Source organism: Hippichthys cyanospilos, chromosome 7 (genome assembly GCF_059441005.1).
Source record: "Hippichthys cyanospilos isolate Australia breed blue-spotted pipefish chromosome 7, RoL_Hcya_1.0, whole genome shotgun sequence".
NCBI classification, from domain to species: Eukaryota; Metazoa; Chordata; class Actinopteri; order Syngnathiformes; family Syngnathidae; genus Hippichthys; species Hippichthys cyanospilos.
In genome coordinates this window covers 9,580,290-9,595,139 of record NC_142375.1, presented here as the reverse complement: position 1 = coordinate 9,595,139, position 14,850 = coordinate 9,580,290, and the positions used below count along the sequence as shown (strand labels likewise).

General features: G+C 39.6%; 1 protein-coding gene across 2 annotated transcripts in view; it reads right to left on the bottom strand.

Moving 5' to 3' along the window:
- The window catches only part of xylt1 (xylosyltransferase I), an 88,153-nt gene that overhangs the window by 34,389 nt on the left and 38,914 nt on the right, over positions 1-14,850 (bottom strand). Inside the window, exons 2-4 of one of the 2 annotated variants that reach the window (XM_088420161.1) lie at positions 11,661-12,231; positions 4,722-4,894; positions 2,712-2,890 (exon numbers count right to left, since the gene is read on the bottom strand). In XM_088420161.1, the coding sequence (XP_088276287.1) occupies positions 2,712-2,890; positions 4,722-4,894; positions 11,661-12,231 (923 nt within the window). Of the gene's footprint in view, positions 1-2,711; positions 2,915-4,721; positions 4,895-11,660; positions 12,232-14,850 lie in introns of both variants that reach the window. The other variant, XM_088420162.1, reaches the window with a different exon arrangement.

Below are 14,850 nucleotides of genomic sequence, written 5' to 3'. Positions count from 1 at the left end.
CATATTATGACAGGGCACTGTTTGTAGGATTATGGTTAATAAACATTACCTTTTAGTTGTCTGCGTACCTTGTTGCATAATTTAGTCAATTGAGGAGAGTGTTTCCCGACCTTTATTGAACCCAGGTCCCCGCCAAACGTGTTGCAAAGAGTATATTCTGACATCACGATGATCTTTTCTCAGTTTAATGACAAATGTACTTCCATAGATTCATATTATGACAGGGCACTGTTTGTAGGATTATGGTTAATAAACATTACCTTTTAGTTGTCTTCGTACCTTGTTGCATAATTTAGTCAATTGAGGAGAGTGTTTCCCGACCTTTATTGAACCCAGGTCCCCACCAAACGTGTTGCAAAGAGTATATTCTGACATCACGATGATCTTTTCCCAGTTTAATGACAAATGTACTTCCAAGAGCAAATCTTCTGTGCGAATGGATCACTTCTTGAAGCGAGTCATTCTTCACTCAGCTATGACCAATACGTAGCGAGCGTCAAGAGTGTCAGCGGGGGAAGGTCTTTACTGAAAGAACTGCCATGCCATTGGCATTCACCAACGAGTCAGTGAGTAAATATATGTCATTTCCCGTTTGCAAACCAGTCAGTGCATAATTTCAGATCACGAAGAAACAGACATATCTCCATCTGGATTTTGATCTTAACTGGGAGAAAGGGAAGATGCGTGTAACATCGTTCAATATTTATATAGCAGAATACAAAAAAACCCCCAAAACATTATGACCAACGCTTCGCACATCAGCCAGTCGTTGACAGATGCCCACATTTTGGTGAGCACTTTCCGTGAGTATCTTATGATGTGAAGCCTTGTATACAGGGACTTAGAAGGATGGCCGCTACTGGCCCAGGTGGACGGCTGTAAACCCATTTCAGTCGGTGCTATTTCCATATACAGGTACTATTCCAAAAAATTTTTTCGAAGACAAAATCGTGTTTTCTCTATGCATCATTTTTTTCAAATTTATTTACTTTTGTTTTGACACATTTGGCATTTTATTACCTCACACACTTTTAAGAAAAAATATCTTATTATTTGGGTGTGACATAATAGCAAACGGTTTCGTATTTTAAGAATATTTTTTTTTGTCAGGCGGGCACAGTGAGCCAAGCAGACGTTAAAAGCCGAAGATGTAGAATGCAGGCGTTGTGGTGTCTCTGAAGTCCAAAGAACCTATTGATTCTTCCAATTATTAAGCCGTATTAAGATGGCCACATTTGACCAATGTTTACAAGGACAAACAGTTGCAGTAAATTTATAATTACATGAATACTATTTTCACTTACAAGTAAGGATGGGCAAGTAACCATGCTAATGCTTAAAGAACTTTATATGTGAGATGCTATCAAAAGTTATGTTTATTTGCTCCCCCAATTACTGCATGGATGAGAAAACACACGCACACAGAGATACTAATACATTATATTCATTGCCCTAAAAAAAACTCCTCCCCACACTTCATCACACATTAAGATACATATATTGGACTACAAGTAGAAAGACCACATTTCCTAGTCGACAAGGTCACATCAAATACACTTGCTCTGTAATATTATAAGACATAAATTAACATATTTCAGAATTGCATAACATCCATTTCTCCGCGCTTGATTTTGCTTCCTGCCTTCTCCCTGTCATTTCTGTATCTCGATTCCTTCTTTTGGTCCATCATTCGTTTAATTTCCCACCAGATGGGTCTTAAAATCTCAACTGTCAGCTATTTTTCCAACTCCACCACCCTCATGCAAATGAGGATGCAAAATATGAGCGAAACAGTGCCTTGGCACGATCACAAATGCATTTAATCTTGCAGTGACAGGATAAGTGCGTAGCATGATGCAAGACAGGAACTCAGACATAATGAAGAAACATATTGACAGCATGTCAGCAGCATTTATCAACATGATGGGAAAGTCAAGATTAAACTTGTCTCACTAAATTCAATTACTTGGCTACAGTTTTGAAGACATCAGATTCTTCTTGCCTTTGTCCGTTCCAACAACTTGTCTAAATCCAACTGCTGGACATTTGGCTGTGCAGTAGAGATAAGTCCCCTTTTATAGAAGCATTTTAATTAGTTGCTGCATGGCTCCTTCAGAAAGGCAGCAGAGCTTGAACTAGCAGATACATAATAAACCCGCAAAAAGGAGGTTTCCACAAAAATTCTCCCAAAGATTACCATGATGACATTGTGTCTAGTTCGCTTGAGCTTTATGGCCTTTAATTACCTTCTACAGCCACTTTAAGGAAAACATGTTCAAAATTGAGAATTGGACAATTCAGTACAAAGCAAGCAGAGAAAGTCAATATGTATTGACCCTGGGCAATTAAATTGTAATCAGGTCACCATGTAACCCATTGAATGGGATACACACAAGGAAACAAAGACTTGGTAAAGAAAGTGTGAAGGGAAAGCGTTGGAGAAGCAGACATTGGACTTAATTGATCTGTTTGTTTTGGAGTGATAGACTCTTTATTCAAATCTCACAGTTAGTCACTGAAGCCCCTGCATATTGAGCTTCCCCCATATGGACTGTGAGATCGCATGATGTCCAGCATTCCCAGTTCTTGCCCTCTGACAAGATTCCAATCATGATTTTTATGGCTTCATAAAACACACATACAATCTCATCATTTTTTTTCCTGCGAAACTGCCCCATACCTCCAAATTTACTGATGACATTCTCCTTTACCTGATTGGGTAGTCAGCAGCGCTGAGGTTGATGAAGAAATCCCAACTCCAGTCCCTCATAGACAACAGGTCGGCCATACTCCGAAGGTACATGGTCAGGAGACTAGCACCCCCCCAGATGGTGGCCATGCGCCATGGTGTCACCCTCACATTGGGGTACTGAGCAGCCAAGGCCTTCACCTGCCGATGGAGGTAATTGGAGCGCTGCAACAAAAACGAAACATTACAACCAAAAGAAATTCCCTAAAATGTTGATGGGCTATGAACATGTTGTGCATACATGAAGTACGTGAAGTAATTAGATTCATAATAATCTCCACAATTGCACCCTATACAGTACTCTGTTTTTGCACACTTTTTGCACACAAGGCTCAAAATATTTTTTTTTTTACAGGGTAGTTTTGTGGATCATTGACTTAGTTTGAAGAGCTATTTTCTAACTTTGGGCAGCACTTTTTTTTCCATCAATCCATTTTTTAGAGACGCACATCCTCACAAGGTAAAAATAAGTACTCAAGACAAAAAACAGCAAAAACAAAAAAGAAAAAACAGCGTATAAGCAACACACAAGTAACAGAGCACAGAATGAACTGTAAGTGGATAGGTTATGTACAAATACCTACAATAGTGTGCAAATGTGCATGGAAATAATGTGCATGTGTGCATGGGTGATTAGATACAGCTATTTAAATGTGGTGAGCAAAAGATTCTTTTTCTTATTATTATTAACATATTAGGTTATTATAACATCATTATTATTACAACTATTAACATCTCATCACTGCATTGATGGTGTTTTATTTTAGTTTGAAATTTTTGACTGCATTTGAAAGCACCATCATCATGTTGTGCTGTACCATACAATGGCAGCGTGACTAAAAGGCAGTTTATCACCGTCCTTAATCTGCGAAAAATAAGCGAAAAAAAATTGAGGAATGATATCGCACTGACATCCTTGTATTTTTATATTTTTTTTATTATGAAGTTAGCCAACACAGCACATTCTTGGTATCATTTCAGCTTCCATGGCACATCAAATAAAGAATATAAAATTGATTAAAAAAAAAAAAATCCTCAAATACATTTTTAAGTAGTGCACTACTAAAAGACTCGTTTCAGCCCTAGATGCCAAAATCCCCTCATTAATGTGTCTTCCAACATCCAGGTCGGTTTTTCTCATCTTCCGCTTGACATGAATACTCTTCTTCCTTCCTCCTCTGAACGAAACTTTGGTTCTTAGCAAAAGCTTGCCCTGTTGATTACGACTTGCCGTATATTGAATACTTTTCACATAAGATGAAACACAGATCCGAATGTCAGCCAAAGAAAAAATAAGAGATAATAAAAATAGAATTCTAGAAATCATGGTTGACACTTGCCATATATAGAGCTTTCAATGAAGGTAAACATTAGGTGAGATGGTCATCTATTCACTTCTTATTTCACTTTTTCATGTAAGGCTACATTTATTCTATATTTTTTGTAAATATTTGAGGGTGCCGTGAAGAAATTAATTTGATTGAAATCATATCCTATGGGAAATTGTGTACATTTTCATTCTAGTCACTTTCTGGAACATCACAAAACGTTTGAGAGGCAGGACCTGGTGGGATGGTGTGTGTTGTCTGCGATGTGTCTGTGGATGTGTTATGGCAACAGCTCACTACTGCAGGATGCATTGGGGACAATGAATCTTCTCGCACACAAGCAGGGTCATTATAGTGGAAACCAATCAAAATGTATTGCTTCAAACCCCATGCTATTTTTTACTGGTTTGGTAACAGTAATTTAGAAAAGATTTGAGCTATTATGATATTAGATAATGATACAACACAATAAAGTACAGAATGACCAGTCCGCAGAAGCTAATGGCATATTATATAATCAGCGTGGGTCTTTTGCAGCATCCACAGCTGAATAGAGTTAATAAAAAAATTTTTAAAAAGTAATTGAGAGGAAGTCTGCAGTGAAATGATTTACTTTAATTTTTACTATGCTAACCAGAGCTCACCTGATCAACGTGTATATAATAGTAGTGGGACGTATGGTAGATGGTTTTGAGGAGCCGCTGAAACTGACGAGAGGCGCGCCCATGCACCACCAGGACAAAGGCAATTCGCACTGGATTTGGTGGGAAGCTCTCAGCAGAGTCCTCATCCCACTGGATGTTAGCATTGGCTTTGCCTGTACCAACAAAAAAGACAAGAGTTTACATTTAGTGAACATTTTTTAATTGCATAATGTAATAGATGGATGTGGACCAAAGACGTCATACTGATTCTGTTCAAGATTAATTTTTTTTTATTTCCTGGATCTGGTGGTGAAACAGTGACAATTTTTTTCCTTCTAGGAATAATAAAGTTTATCTTAAGCTTCAACATACAGTATGTAGTGACTTACAAAATAATTTCCTATGTAGTTGTGCTTTACAGCATCTTTTTTTTAATGATTGTTTTCTCTCCAGGCAGCGGTACCACCCACAGACAGGGCCCTATTACTTTGCCTGTTATTTTGCAGTTCAAAGTTGTTTACTCTCCAATATAAAGCAGTTCCACCAAGATATACTGTAGTGACAAGTTTATTGTATCACCTAATCACAGATTTCAGTCTCATTTCTACATGTCTGATAGCTGAGCAATTAGCATGGCTTCGCCATCATTGTCCCTGCCCCAGGTTTATGATAAACATACCCGTGACAAATGTAGCTCATTCAAAGGTGATGCTTAGTCACTTGCACAGCTAAATTATTGAGCTGGCATTTTGTGATTTCCATCGCTAAATCTGGACGATCAGTAACATTTGGTAGCTTTGGGGAGTAAACAGAAATACTACTCAACAAGGTTGCGATGGAACCTTTTATGCGGTGAGGTGTTTACCCTATGTATCAATCCATTCTTTGGTCACCAGGTTTTAGACTGAGTCTAAAATAAGAACGTATACTACATGTTTTTTTTCAAGTGGAATCCTTTTTGTAGAATTTGACAAAGTGCCATGATTTCTTTCCAATGCAAATGTATATTTAACACAATGACAAACAAATGGAAGCAAATCTTGACTCAGCTGCAGCCTGTCATGTCACTATCAAAAGCATCTGGAGTGTTATTGGAAACCTCACATTACTTCAAGTTGTGCTTTTATACCTCCCCTTGCAAAATCGTTCAGGATGTGAGCTGACAATTTCTCAAGTGTATAATGGACAAGGAGGTACTTGTCTTTTATTAAAACAAACACATACAACCCACTTATATGACATGTTTGTTTACAATGTCACGTCTTAAGGAGATTAATGACTATAATTTAGGAATGTGATTCTACAGTGAAGACAAAGAAGGAATACACAAGCTGTTTATTCCCTAGAGGTCATGTTTCCCAAAATGCCCATTCCGATTCAACACAGTGTTTGGCCCTAGGGCCCACAAATCACATAAATTTGCCAAGTGAGTATCAGAATGGTATTAGAAGCCTTCACACCGCTATTTACCAAACATTAACTAAATTAAAGGAGAGGTGTCCGGCAGGATGTTGTCCAAAAATGGGTTGGGTTAAAAACCTGATTACAACTATCATTACAACCTGACACTCCGTGTTACCTGTTTTTTGCACTTGACTGTACTTCAGAGACCCAAGGAGGGAAATATTTGTAGTATGTCTAAGACTGAATGTTAATTACTGGTGGGCTAAGAAGGTTGACTGGTTTGCTTTCCACATGGATAATTGGGCCAGTTGTTTTACAAAAGGATCCTGAATGTGTGCCATCTGAGATAGCTGAACTAATGAGCACTGCTAAGTGCATGAACTTCATTTGTGCTGTCGCTATTGTTAAGCATTTGCGATTTCACCATTGAGTCATTTTGATCTACAACACAATAGATAGGACAGCAAGATAAAAAAATAAATTAAAAAAAAATCTTTCCTCTTGATCTGGAGTGTCTTCATCCTTCCTGTTGGCATAAATCTTTTAGCTCGTTTATCTTCCATCCTTCTCTTGTCTTCAGTTATCTTGCGTAACATCTGTTTTAAATACTCATTCAAGCTAAAAATAAAGTAGGACTGAATCCCTAAATCTATGTATGTTTACCAGTTTACAAAATCACATACAGGTTTGACTATACGGGCATTGAGTCTTCTTTTAAAATGGTTTCCAAATATATAGAGGTACTAGATCTGGGGTGTCCAAACTCGAACCTCGAGGGCTAGTATGCAGCAGGTTTTCAAGATTCCTTTCCTCAACACACCTGATGCAAATGATCAGCTCATCAGCAAGCTCAGCAGAAGCCTGATAACGATCCCATTCATTCGAATCAGGAGCCCAGAAAACATGCAGGATATCGGCCCTTGAGGACTCAGTTTGGACACCCCTGTACTAGATCTTAAACTGAATAAATAGGTCCAAGCCTTTTTGAGTCTTAGACAGCATTGTTCTTCCTGTTCCATGGAGGATGGGCGATAAGGGGGCCTTTCCTAAACCATTGAACAAGTCCAGTGATGCCACTTGTGTCCAAAATAATAATCACGATTATTTAGGTCAATATTAAAATCACACTTATTAAGCATAATTATTCATCATGTTTGGTCAAACGTGTGTATTAATTGCATTTTTTTAAAACAAGTAGTATATAAACAAGGCTTCAAGGCTTGATACTTACAAATAATAATATTAAAAATAAACTAAAAAAAAAAAAACAGTACAGTAGCAACTACTACAGCCTTTTTTATTGGAGGAAAAACAGTACAAAAGTAAGAGCGCGTATGGACTTTGAAGTCAAAATGTCAAAATCTCATGTTTGGTCATTTTAATAAACCCAATTTATTCCAATTTATTCCAATTTTTGCCAATAGGATTCTCCAAAATTGATCTCTTTGACAGGTAGCAAGGTTTATATTAGGAATAAGCTTTACCATGCAAACATGTGGGAAACATTGCCATCTAAAGGCTTTTAAGGTGGAAATGAAAATGAAGTCTCAGAAGAGCGCCCTGGAAGCCAAATTCAGTGTCGTCATTGTGTTCCACTCTTGACACGCGAACACTAGGTGTGGAAAAAACACATGGAATCTCACCGGTACATGTTTTTCAGTACTTTATAATCGGTGTGGCTTTCCCCCGCAGCAGCCGGTATTCTCCCATACTGGTGGAAGTAAATGGGAGTCAACAGCATACAAACAACACTAGTAGATTCAAACGTTTGAACTTCTTCCAAGATTTTTTTTTCCTTTGGAAACAGACCTCTCATCTCTCCCCTGGCGAGCGCCAGGAGTTGTTTTTGGTTTTTAGGTCGCGGTAGTTCTTTTCAGTCGAATCGTGAAGGTGTTTGTCCTGGTGAATTTTCATACGTAATAGTTTGTCTGCCAAACAGACGCACAGTAAAGAAATTCTGGAAGGGGCGCGTTGGGGAAAATCTGGTCATTTTGAAACTTGCGGACAGGTCAAGAATAAACCAAGCTGCCACCCTTATTGCAGGATTTGCTCACTTGCTCTTTCTTAAGCTTGAATAAGTCTTAACCCTGTGTGTGGTAGGAAGACTGAAAGTGCTTGATTTGACTTGTACATAGCCTGCTTCTAGGATCAACTTAATTAATCGTGGCAGCCAGTATTGTGATCATGATTACATTTCGATTCATTGTGCAGCCCTGGTGTCCCGCTAAAGAAAAAACTGTTCAATCACCATGTTTTTGCTTCAAATGATTGACATACAGATTGACCCATCACTGCATGAAGATTGAGTGATGCCAGCCAATGACAGCATAGGTACACTATAGTCAGAGATCACCTGAGACCATCTGACCTAAACAGAAAGCTGAGATCACATGCAAAAGAAAGTATACCTACTGGGGCAATGAAATGCTCCGTGGTTTTACAGTCTTGGCCAGATGTAATTTAGTCTGGCCGCAGGAGAGATATACATCGACTATACAGTGAGATTTGGGCAGAAAGTCCCTCGAATGCTACTGTACAAAGGCCGTGCCAAACTCTGGAGGCTCAAAACCCAAACATATCATCATTAGTCAAGTTACCATACAAAAAAAAAAAAGAGATTGACCATGTTCCTCTAGCATTCTATGATGCAAATATCATATCTAACACAATTGCTAATCCAGTCAATGCCTCAAGGACGCTACACTGATCAAATCAAATTGGACAATTTTGCGCTAACAAGGTTAGGGTTTGAATTGGGACGGGAATAGAGGAGCGAAGAGGGAGCGATAACCCAGTGGCAGGCATCAGTCAGGCAGAAGGACAGTAAGACAGACAAGTGATTTAATTTAGCTGTGGCGTTGTTATTAGGCCAGCCACCAGGGGAAAGGCTTTTTCTATTTCTTGGTTTTTGATCGCACCGTCACTTTGAATGGGTGCTGAGTTTCTACGTGAGACAGATCTTGGCACAGACAAATGACACCCTTGCTCTTGGGAAGGGGAGTGTACGAAAGTCGCAATGTGACTGTAGCTTCTTTTGTTCTCGGAGGAGAGCAAAGACCTGCTGACATGGTGTGTTCATTCCATCCCCATCTGTGTAAATAGAACGGCTTGTGTGTACTCCTCACTTAAGAATGGCCACTCGTACGAGAAATGTGTAGTCAATGAGGACTGATTAGCGCCGATTCACTTGGATGTGATCCTTTGGTTTTGGACGAAATTGAACCATTTTCATCACTTTAAATTGGTGAATAATTCGTAAAAATAACACCAAACGTTTGAACTGACCAAGAGTATAGATTTTTGATCAAATATGAAATTTGCTAAAATGTGACCTGAAGTTTTGGCCCATTGCCAGTGATATTCAATAAAAATTGGGACATAAAATGATAAACAATATTATAAGTAGTCATTAAAGTATACGTAACTGACATTATACTGTGCCCTTCATTAGTCAACATTGACGAAAAACATGTCCACAGCATGCATCACATTTCCTACAATTTGAAGAGTGTGAAATCCTATTAGCCATTTGGGACTCCAAAATGATTATCAGGGTTAATCCCCCTTGGCCCTCTTCCCCTGCACCGTGTAGGAATGTTGCCAAAATGAGCACCATGTTTGGCATTGCTGCTAGTTGCTTGGACTAGAAAAAAAAATGCTACTGTACATACTGCAACTGTAATTCGGCAACACTCAAGAAACAAGTTGCCACTCGCAGACATTCTTATCAAAATAAAACCTTTACAATCCAAGTGCCACATATTTAAGATGTATTTTTAATTTCATATACACTGCGATGATTATGAAATGCGTACGGTGCGCGGTAGAATAATTTTGGGCCGAAGACAGTGCAGCACACCGTCATCAAAACAGTAAGCATTTTTTATTTATTTATTTATTTGGAGTGAATGGTGTTCATGCCTGGAGCAGACTTACACACACTAATAGAATCTATGCCAAGGCCCGGTGAAGCTGTTCTGACAGTTGCTACTGCTGGAAAACATCACAAAGTGCTATTTATGTTGTTTTGTGTTTGTCGCCAGTTTGTTGTAGTCCTCCGATTTGGTTGGCATCCTCCAGAACCAAAGTGAAGGTGAAAAAAAAAAGAGCTTGAATGTCTGTTATCAGAAATAACTTTGATACATGGCCAGTTTGAAATAACACGCAAATGACTGTTGGAAAGCAATTTGGAGAGAAAGCAAACAACATTCCCAATTATCTGCAACATCAGCTACACAAAATAAACAAAAAAAATGATTGTTCGCTTTTATGGAGATGGCAATTGTCCATCCAATATTTTTCAATTAATTTAAAATGCTGGTTGGAAATTGAATACAATTACATGGTGTATCTCACTGTGGGTGTGTGTTCATACAGAATATTGGATATAATGTACAGTATTCAAATTCAAATTTAGCGAAATTTAATATTAATTTTACTGTGTGTACTGTCTATTAAAGCACTACAATCCTTATGCATACTTCAAAAGAGGGCCATAAAGACAATAAATTATGTGGGACACACAAACTACAAAACACTGTTTATAAAATTATATTTGTTGAAATATATGGAATTGACCAAATTGAAAACGGCACAAATAATGTACAAGGCAAGATATCAACTCCCAAAACTATCCAGAAAATATTCAAAGACCGGGGGCAGGGTAGAATATATAGGGAGACCTAATCTTCAAACCACAAAAAGCTAAACTGGAATCAAACACTTGAGTGGGGTGACTGTGGAGCAATTTGGGAATTTAAAAAAAAAACAGTACGAATACAAATAACCCTAAAGAAGTATGAGAAATCAATTCTGTGCACGTATAGAGAAAAGGAAAGGTGTTAACCAGGACTAATAAAGATACAAGTAAAATAGTAAAACTTACACCTTAAGTGTTAAACGAATGTTTCATGGATGACATTATAATGCATTGTGTCTATTAGTAGGCGATACGATGGTGGTTAGCACGTCCGGCTCACAGTTCAGAGTCCTGAGTTCAATTTCAGCTTCCTCCAGCCTTCCTCTGTGGAGTTTGCATGTTTTCCCATGCCCGCAGGGGCTCTATCCGGGCCCTCCGGCTTCCTCCCACATTCCAAAAACATGCATTGCAGGTGTATTGGACCCTCTAAAATGTCTTAAGGTGTGATTGGGTGCGTGAATGGTTGTCCCCGTGTGCCCTGCAAATGGCTGGCAACCAGTTCACGGCGTACCCCACCTACTACCCATTGACTACTGGGATAGGAAACAGCAAGGCTGCGACCCTCGTGAGGAAAAGCAGCTGTAGAAAATGGATGGATGGATAATTTTAGTATACCTGTATAATTCTATGTAAAAAAATTCTAATGGTATTTATTTTTATACCGAATTAAATAAAGTTTACTCTTTTTCCTACTCCTTTTCCGAACGTGTGTATTTGCTATAGTTATGGTATATTCTTATTCTCGATGATTAATTTAGTCCTTTTTTCTTTTTGGTGAATGTGTGAAATAAATCCATTCATTCAGTATCACAAACACATGTTTTTTATGGACTCACCTTCTAAGGGGCAGTAGCGTGTGACCTTTTCGGGCATTAACTGTCCCTCTTTGTGTCTGCAGTACACTTCCGCGATCTGCTGCCTGCAGTCCTTGCTTTTGGCCCTGGATAGAGCTGAGATGGCTTCCTTCCCACTGATTTCACACTTGGGTGGTTGGTCGTAGGTCACCTCCAGGGGCGCTGCAGTGGCCTGCCTTCTGTGCGGATGCTGATGCCTGTGCTGAGCCTGGTGTGGCGCATGATGCCGCGGCCCTACTGCAGCCATACTTTGACCAGCAGGGCGTGAGTTGTTGGCCACCGCCAGTGGCTGGTGGCTTAAAGGTAGCACTTCATTGGAGCTGCGAACCAGGTTGGGGGAGCTGTCGCGCCAGACGTGCTGCTGGCCGTGAGCCTTCTCCTGCAGATGCTCTCGCTGCTGCCTCCTGCTGGCGGCCCCAACGGTTTGCCGACGAGGCTGCGAGCGCGCGCCAAAATTACTATTGTCTATGTTATCAAAGTCTTTTGGCACAGAGTTTTCATTGTTGCTGTCCACCCTGCTTTTCTCCTTCGGTCGATGGGAGTAGTATCCATCCTGCAAAGGATGGAGAGACGAGAAAGAGAAGATTGTTAAATGGGGAGGGATGCGGAAAGGGGAGCCGCACGATGAAGAAAGACACGAGATGAGGAGTGTGTGAGCGTGGTACAAATCATACTCTACTTTAACAATCAATGTGGCATGTTTGAGTGGGCAAAAATTCACTGAAGTGTGTGGCATGAAATTAAGTATTGAGGTACTGAGTGGGATGACTACAAGGTGCAACTTGACTGGAGGTGACGCAGGGCTGTGAAGGGTTCTGTCGCTCCGTGCCATCATCAGATTAGTACGGTTTCAATTAAATTCTCCCTCAAATGGCCCCAGCTCACCGTAAACAGATTAGCCAAAGGGGATAAAGGGCCAGAGTATGACTGCGAGTTTGTGTGGGTGTTAATACTTGACTGTGTGTGTGCATGCATGTGGACATTTCCTTTCACTTGGTGCCACGAAATATGAAGAAACGCTAGTGTGGCATGTGACAAGGAAGGCTGTGTCATATGAGATGTGTGCGCGTGTGTGTGACCGAACAAACAATTTATCTTTGAAGCGGAACAAGCTGAACGTGGGCGTGGGGGCAGTGGAGAGTACACAGAGAGCAAAACATGTGTAATAAGAAAAAGTGGGGACTGCAAGTTGCACTCCCAGGAAGCACTGGCCTGTTGCAGCAAAATGTGCCGCCATGCTTCAGACCGAAAAAAAGAACGCTGCCTTGCCGTCACATCACGGTTGCACACCTTGCTAGACACATGGGAAAGGTTGGGGAAGAAAATAGGGAGTATGGGAGGTGGAACAGCAAAACAGCAGCTGGGGAAAGATAGAGCTCAGAACAACAAGGCTCCCTTGATGTGTTTCAGAATTTACAAGATGCAGAAAAGAGGCGCCAGAAGAGGTGGGGGAGAGCGGAGCTTTGTACCACACGAGGGAAACAGTAGAGGTGACACAAGGGAAGTGAATTAGCTGCTATTTGAGATAGCAGCTCAATATGGAAATTTCGTTCTACTATGAACACTACGGCTGTGACCTCATTCACCACATAGTTCTGCACTACATAGCTACATTCTGCGTAGTGATGCCGACATCTAGCGAACTACTTGCTTCTCGTCGCACGCCACGTGACCGTTGTACCTGTCATGATGCACTGGCGCATTGCAATCGTTTACTGCCTTATTTTTTGGCAATGGGGTACACTTAAAATCCTTTCATTTTCTTAAAAATCCACAGTACCTTACAATCAAGAACAAGTTGGGTATAGATGTTGACTTTTGCGTTTCAAATTCATCTCGCTACGTATACAGTAATTTTACATATGTCTGCAAATGATATATATCATCTGTGGCAATACAACATGGTGATGGGCCCCAGTGGATTATTTTTTTTTGCCTTGCCCTAAACATAAGCTCGTGCACACAAACGGGCAGAACCACTTGAGTGAACTGCTACTTTTCTCTTTTAAATACATAATGTTTTTTTTTTTCATTCTATAATCTCTTTTACCATCTTCAAATCTGTTTGAATAAATGCAAAAACCTAATTGCAACACCAAAATACAACTAAACATTTTGCCAAATAGATTCAAATTGACAACACGCAAGGATATGCACTGGTACGTCAGACGTGAAAAACATCTCAAATGAAACAGTCGTACTTGTACTTGATTGCAATTGTAGAAATATTACTTTTTCATTGCAGAAATTTTTAATTAAAATGCAGCTAGAGAGACTATAATCCTGGTGCGCCCAATGGTTCGAAAAATATGGTACTGATTGTGAATACAAAATATTTAGTTGAAACTATATTTTTTTTCCTTCATTCTACATATTTTGTAAATAAAATGAATCTTGCGCTGCTGCTCGCTTGAGCATTTTTGATATTCTACTTGTAACGAATTGTCAAAAGGATTCTCTTGCATTTCCATTGTCCTCACTACATCAAGTACATTATGGGCTATATTGAGTGCACTTCATTTTCTCATGGACATTTGGACACCCCTACGCATTGGCGTGACCCCTGGGTGCACTTTATTTGGATTAGTGTGGACAATTGAGCACAACCTATGTCTTTCTTTAGCCTCGACACTATTACCTGTTGAATTGTCATCAACATGCAAGCATCACAGCTGATACACTTTCCAACTCATATAGTGAAACAATAACAACACTACAAACACAATAGCAAAGAATCCTGCGGTGAAACAGCATCCAATTATACAGTGCGCCTGCAAAAGGACTGGATTTTTCGGACCATTAGGTGCACCATACTATTAGGCGAAATATGAATGAACGGGTCTATTTTATGTGAAACGTTCACACATAAGAAGCATAAGGCACATTGTTTTTGCGAAGCATTGTATGTTAAGTATTTTATTTTAATTTGAACCATATATTTACTTGATGGATTTAGATATTTTAGAAATTCTGACTACATGGTGGCATGGGACTGTCTTTTCATTCCTATCCTATCTCATTCCCACAGGAAAAAGTAGTTCTGGTTCCACTTTGAATAAATCATGGATGCCTGCTAGCGATTAGAAACGGATAAGAAAAAGAAGTACATAGGAAGGAATTTAACTACATTTTCTTCTCCGCCTCGCAGACTGCAATGATATTACCGTCAGAC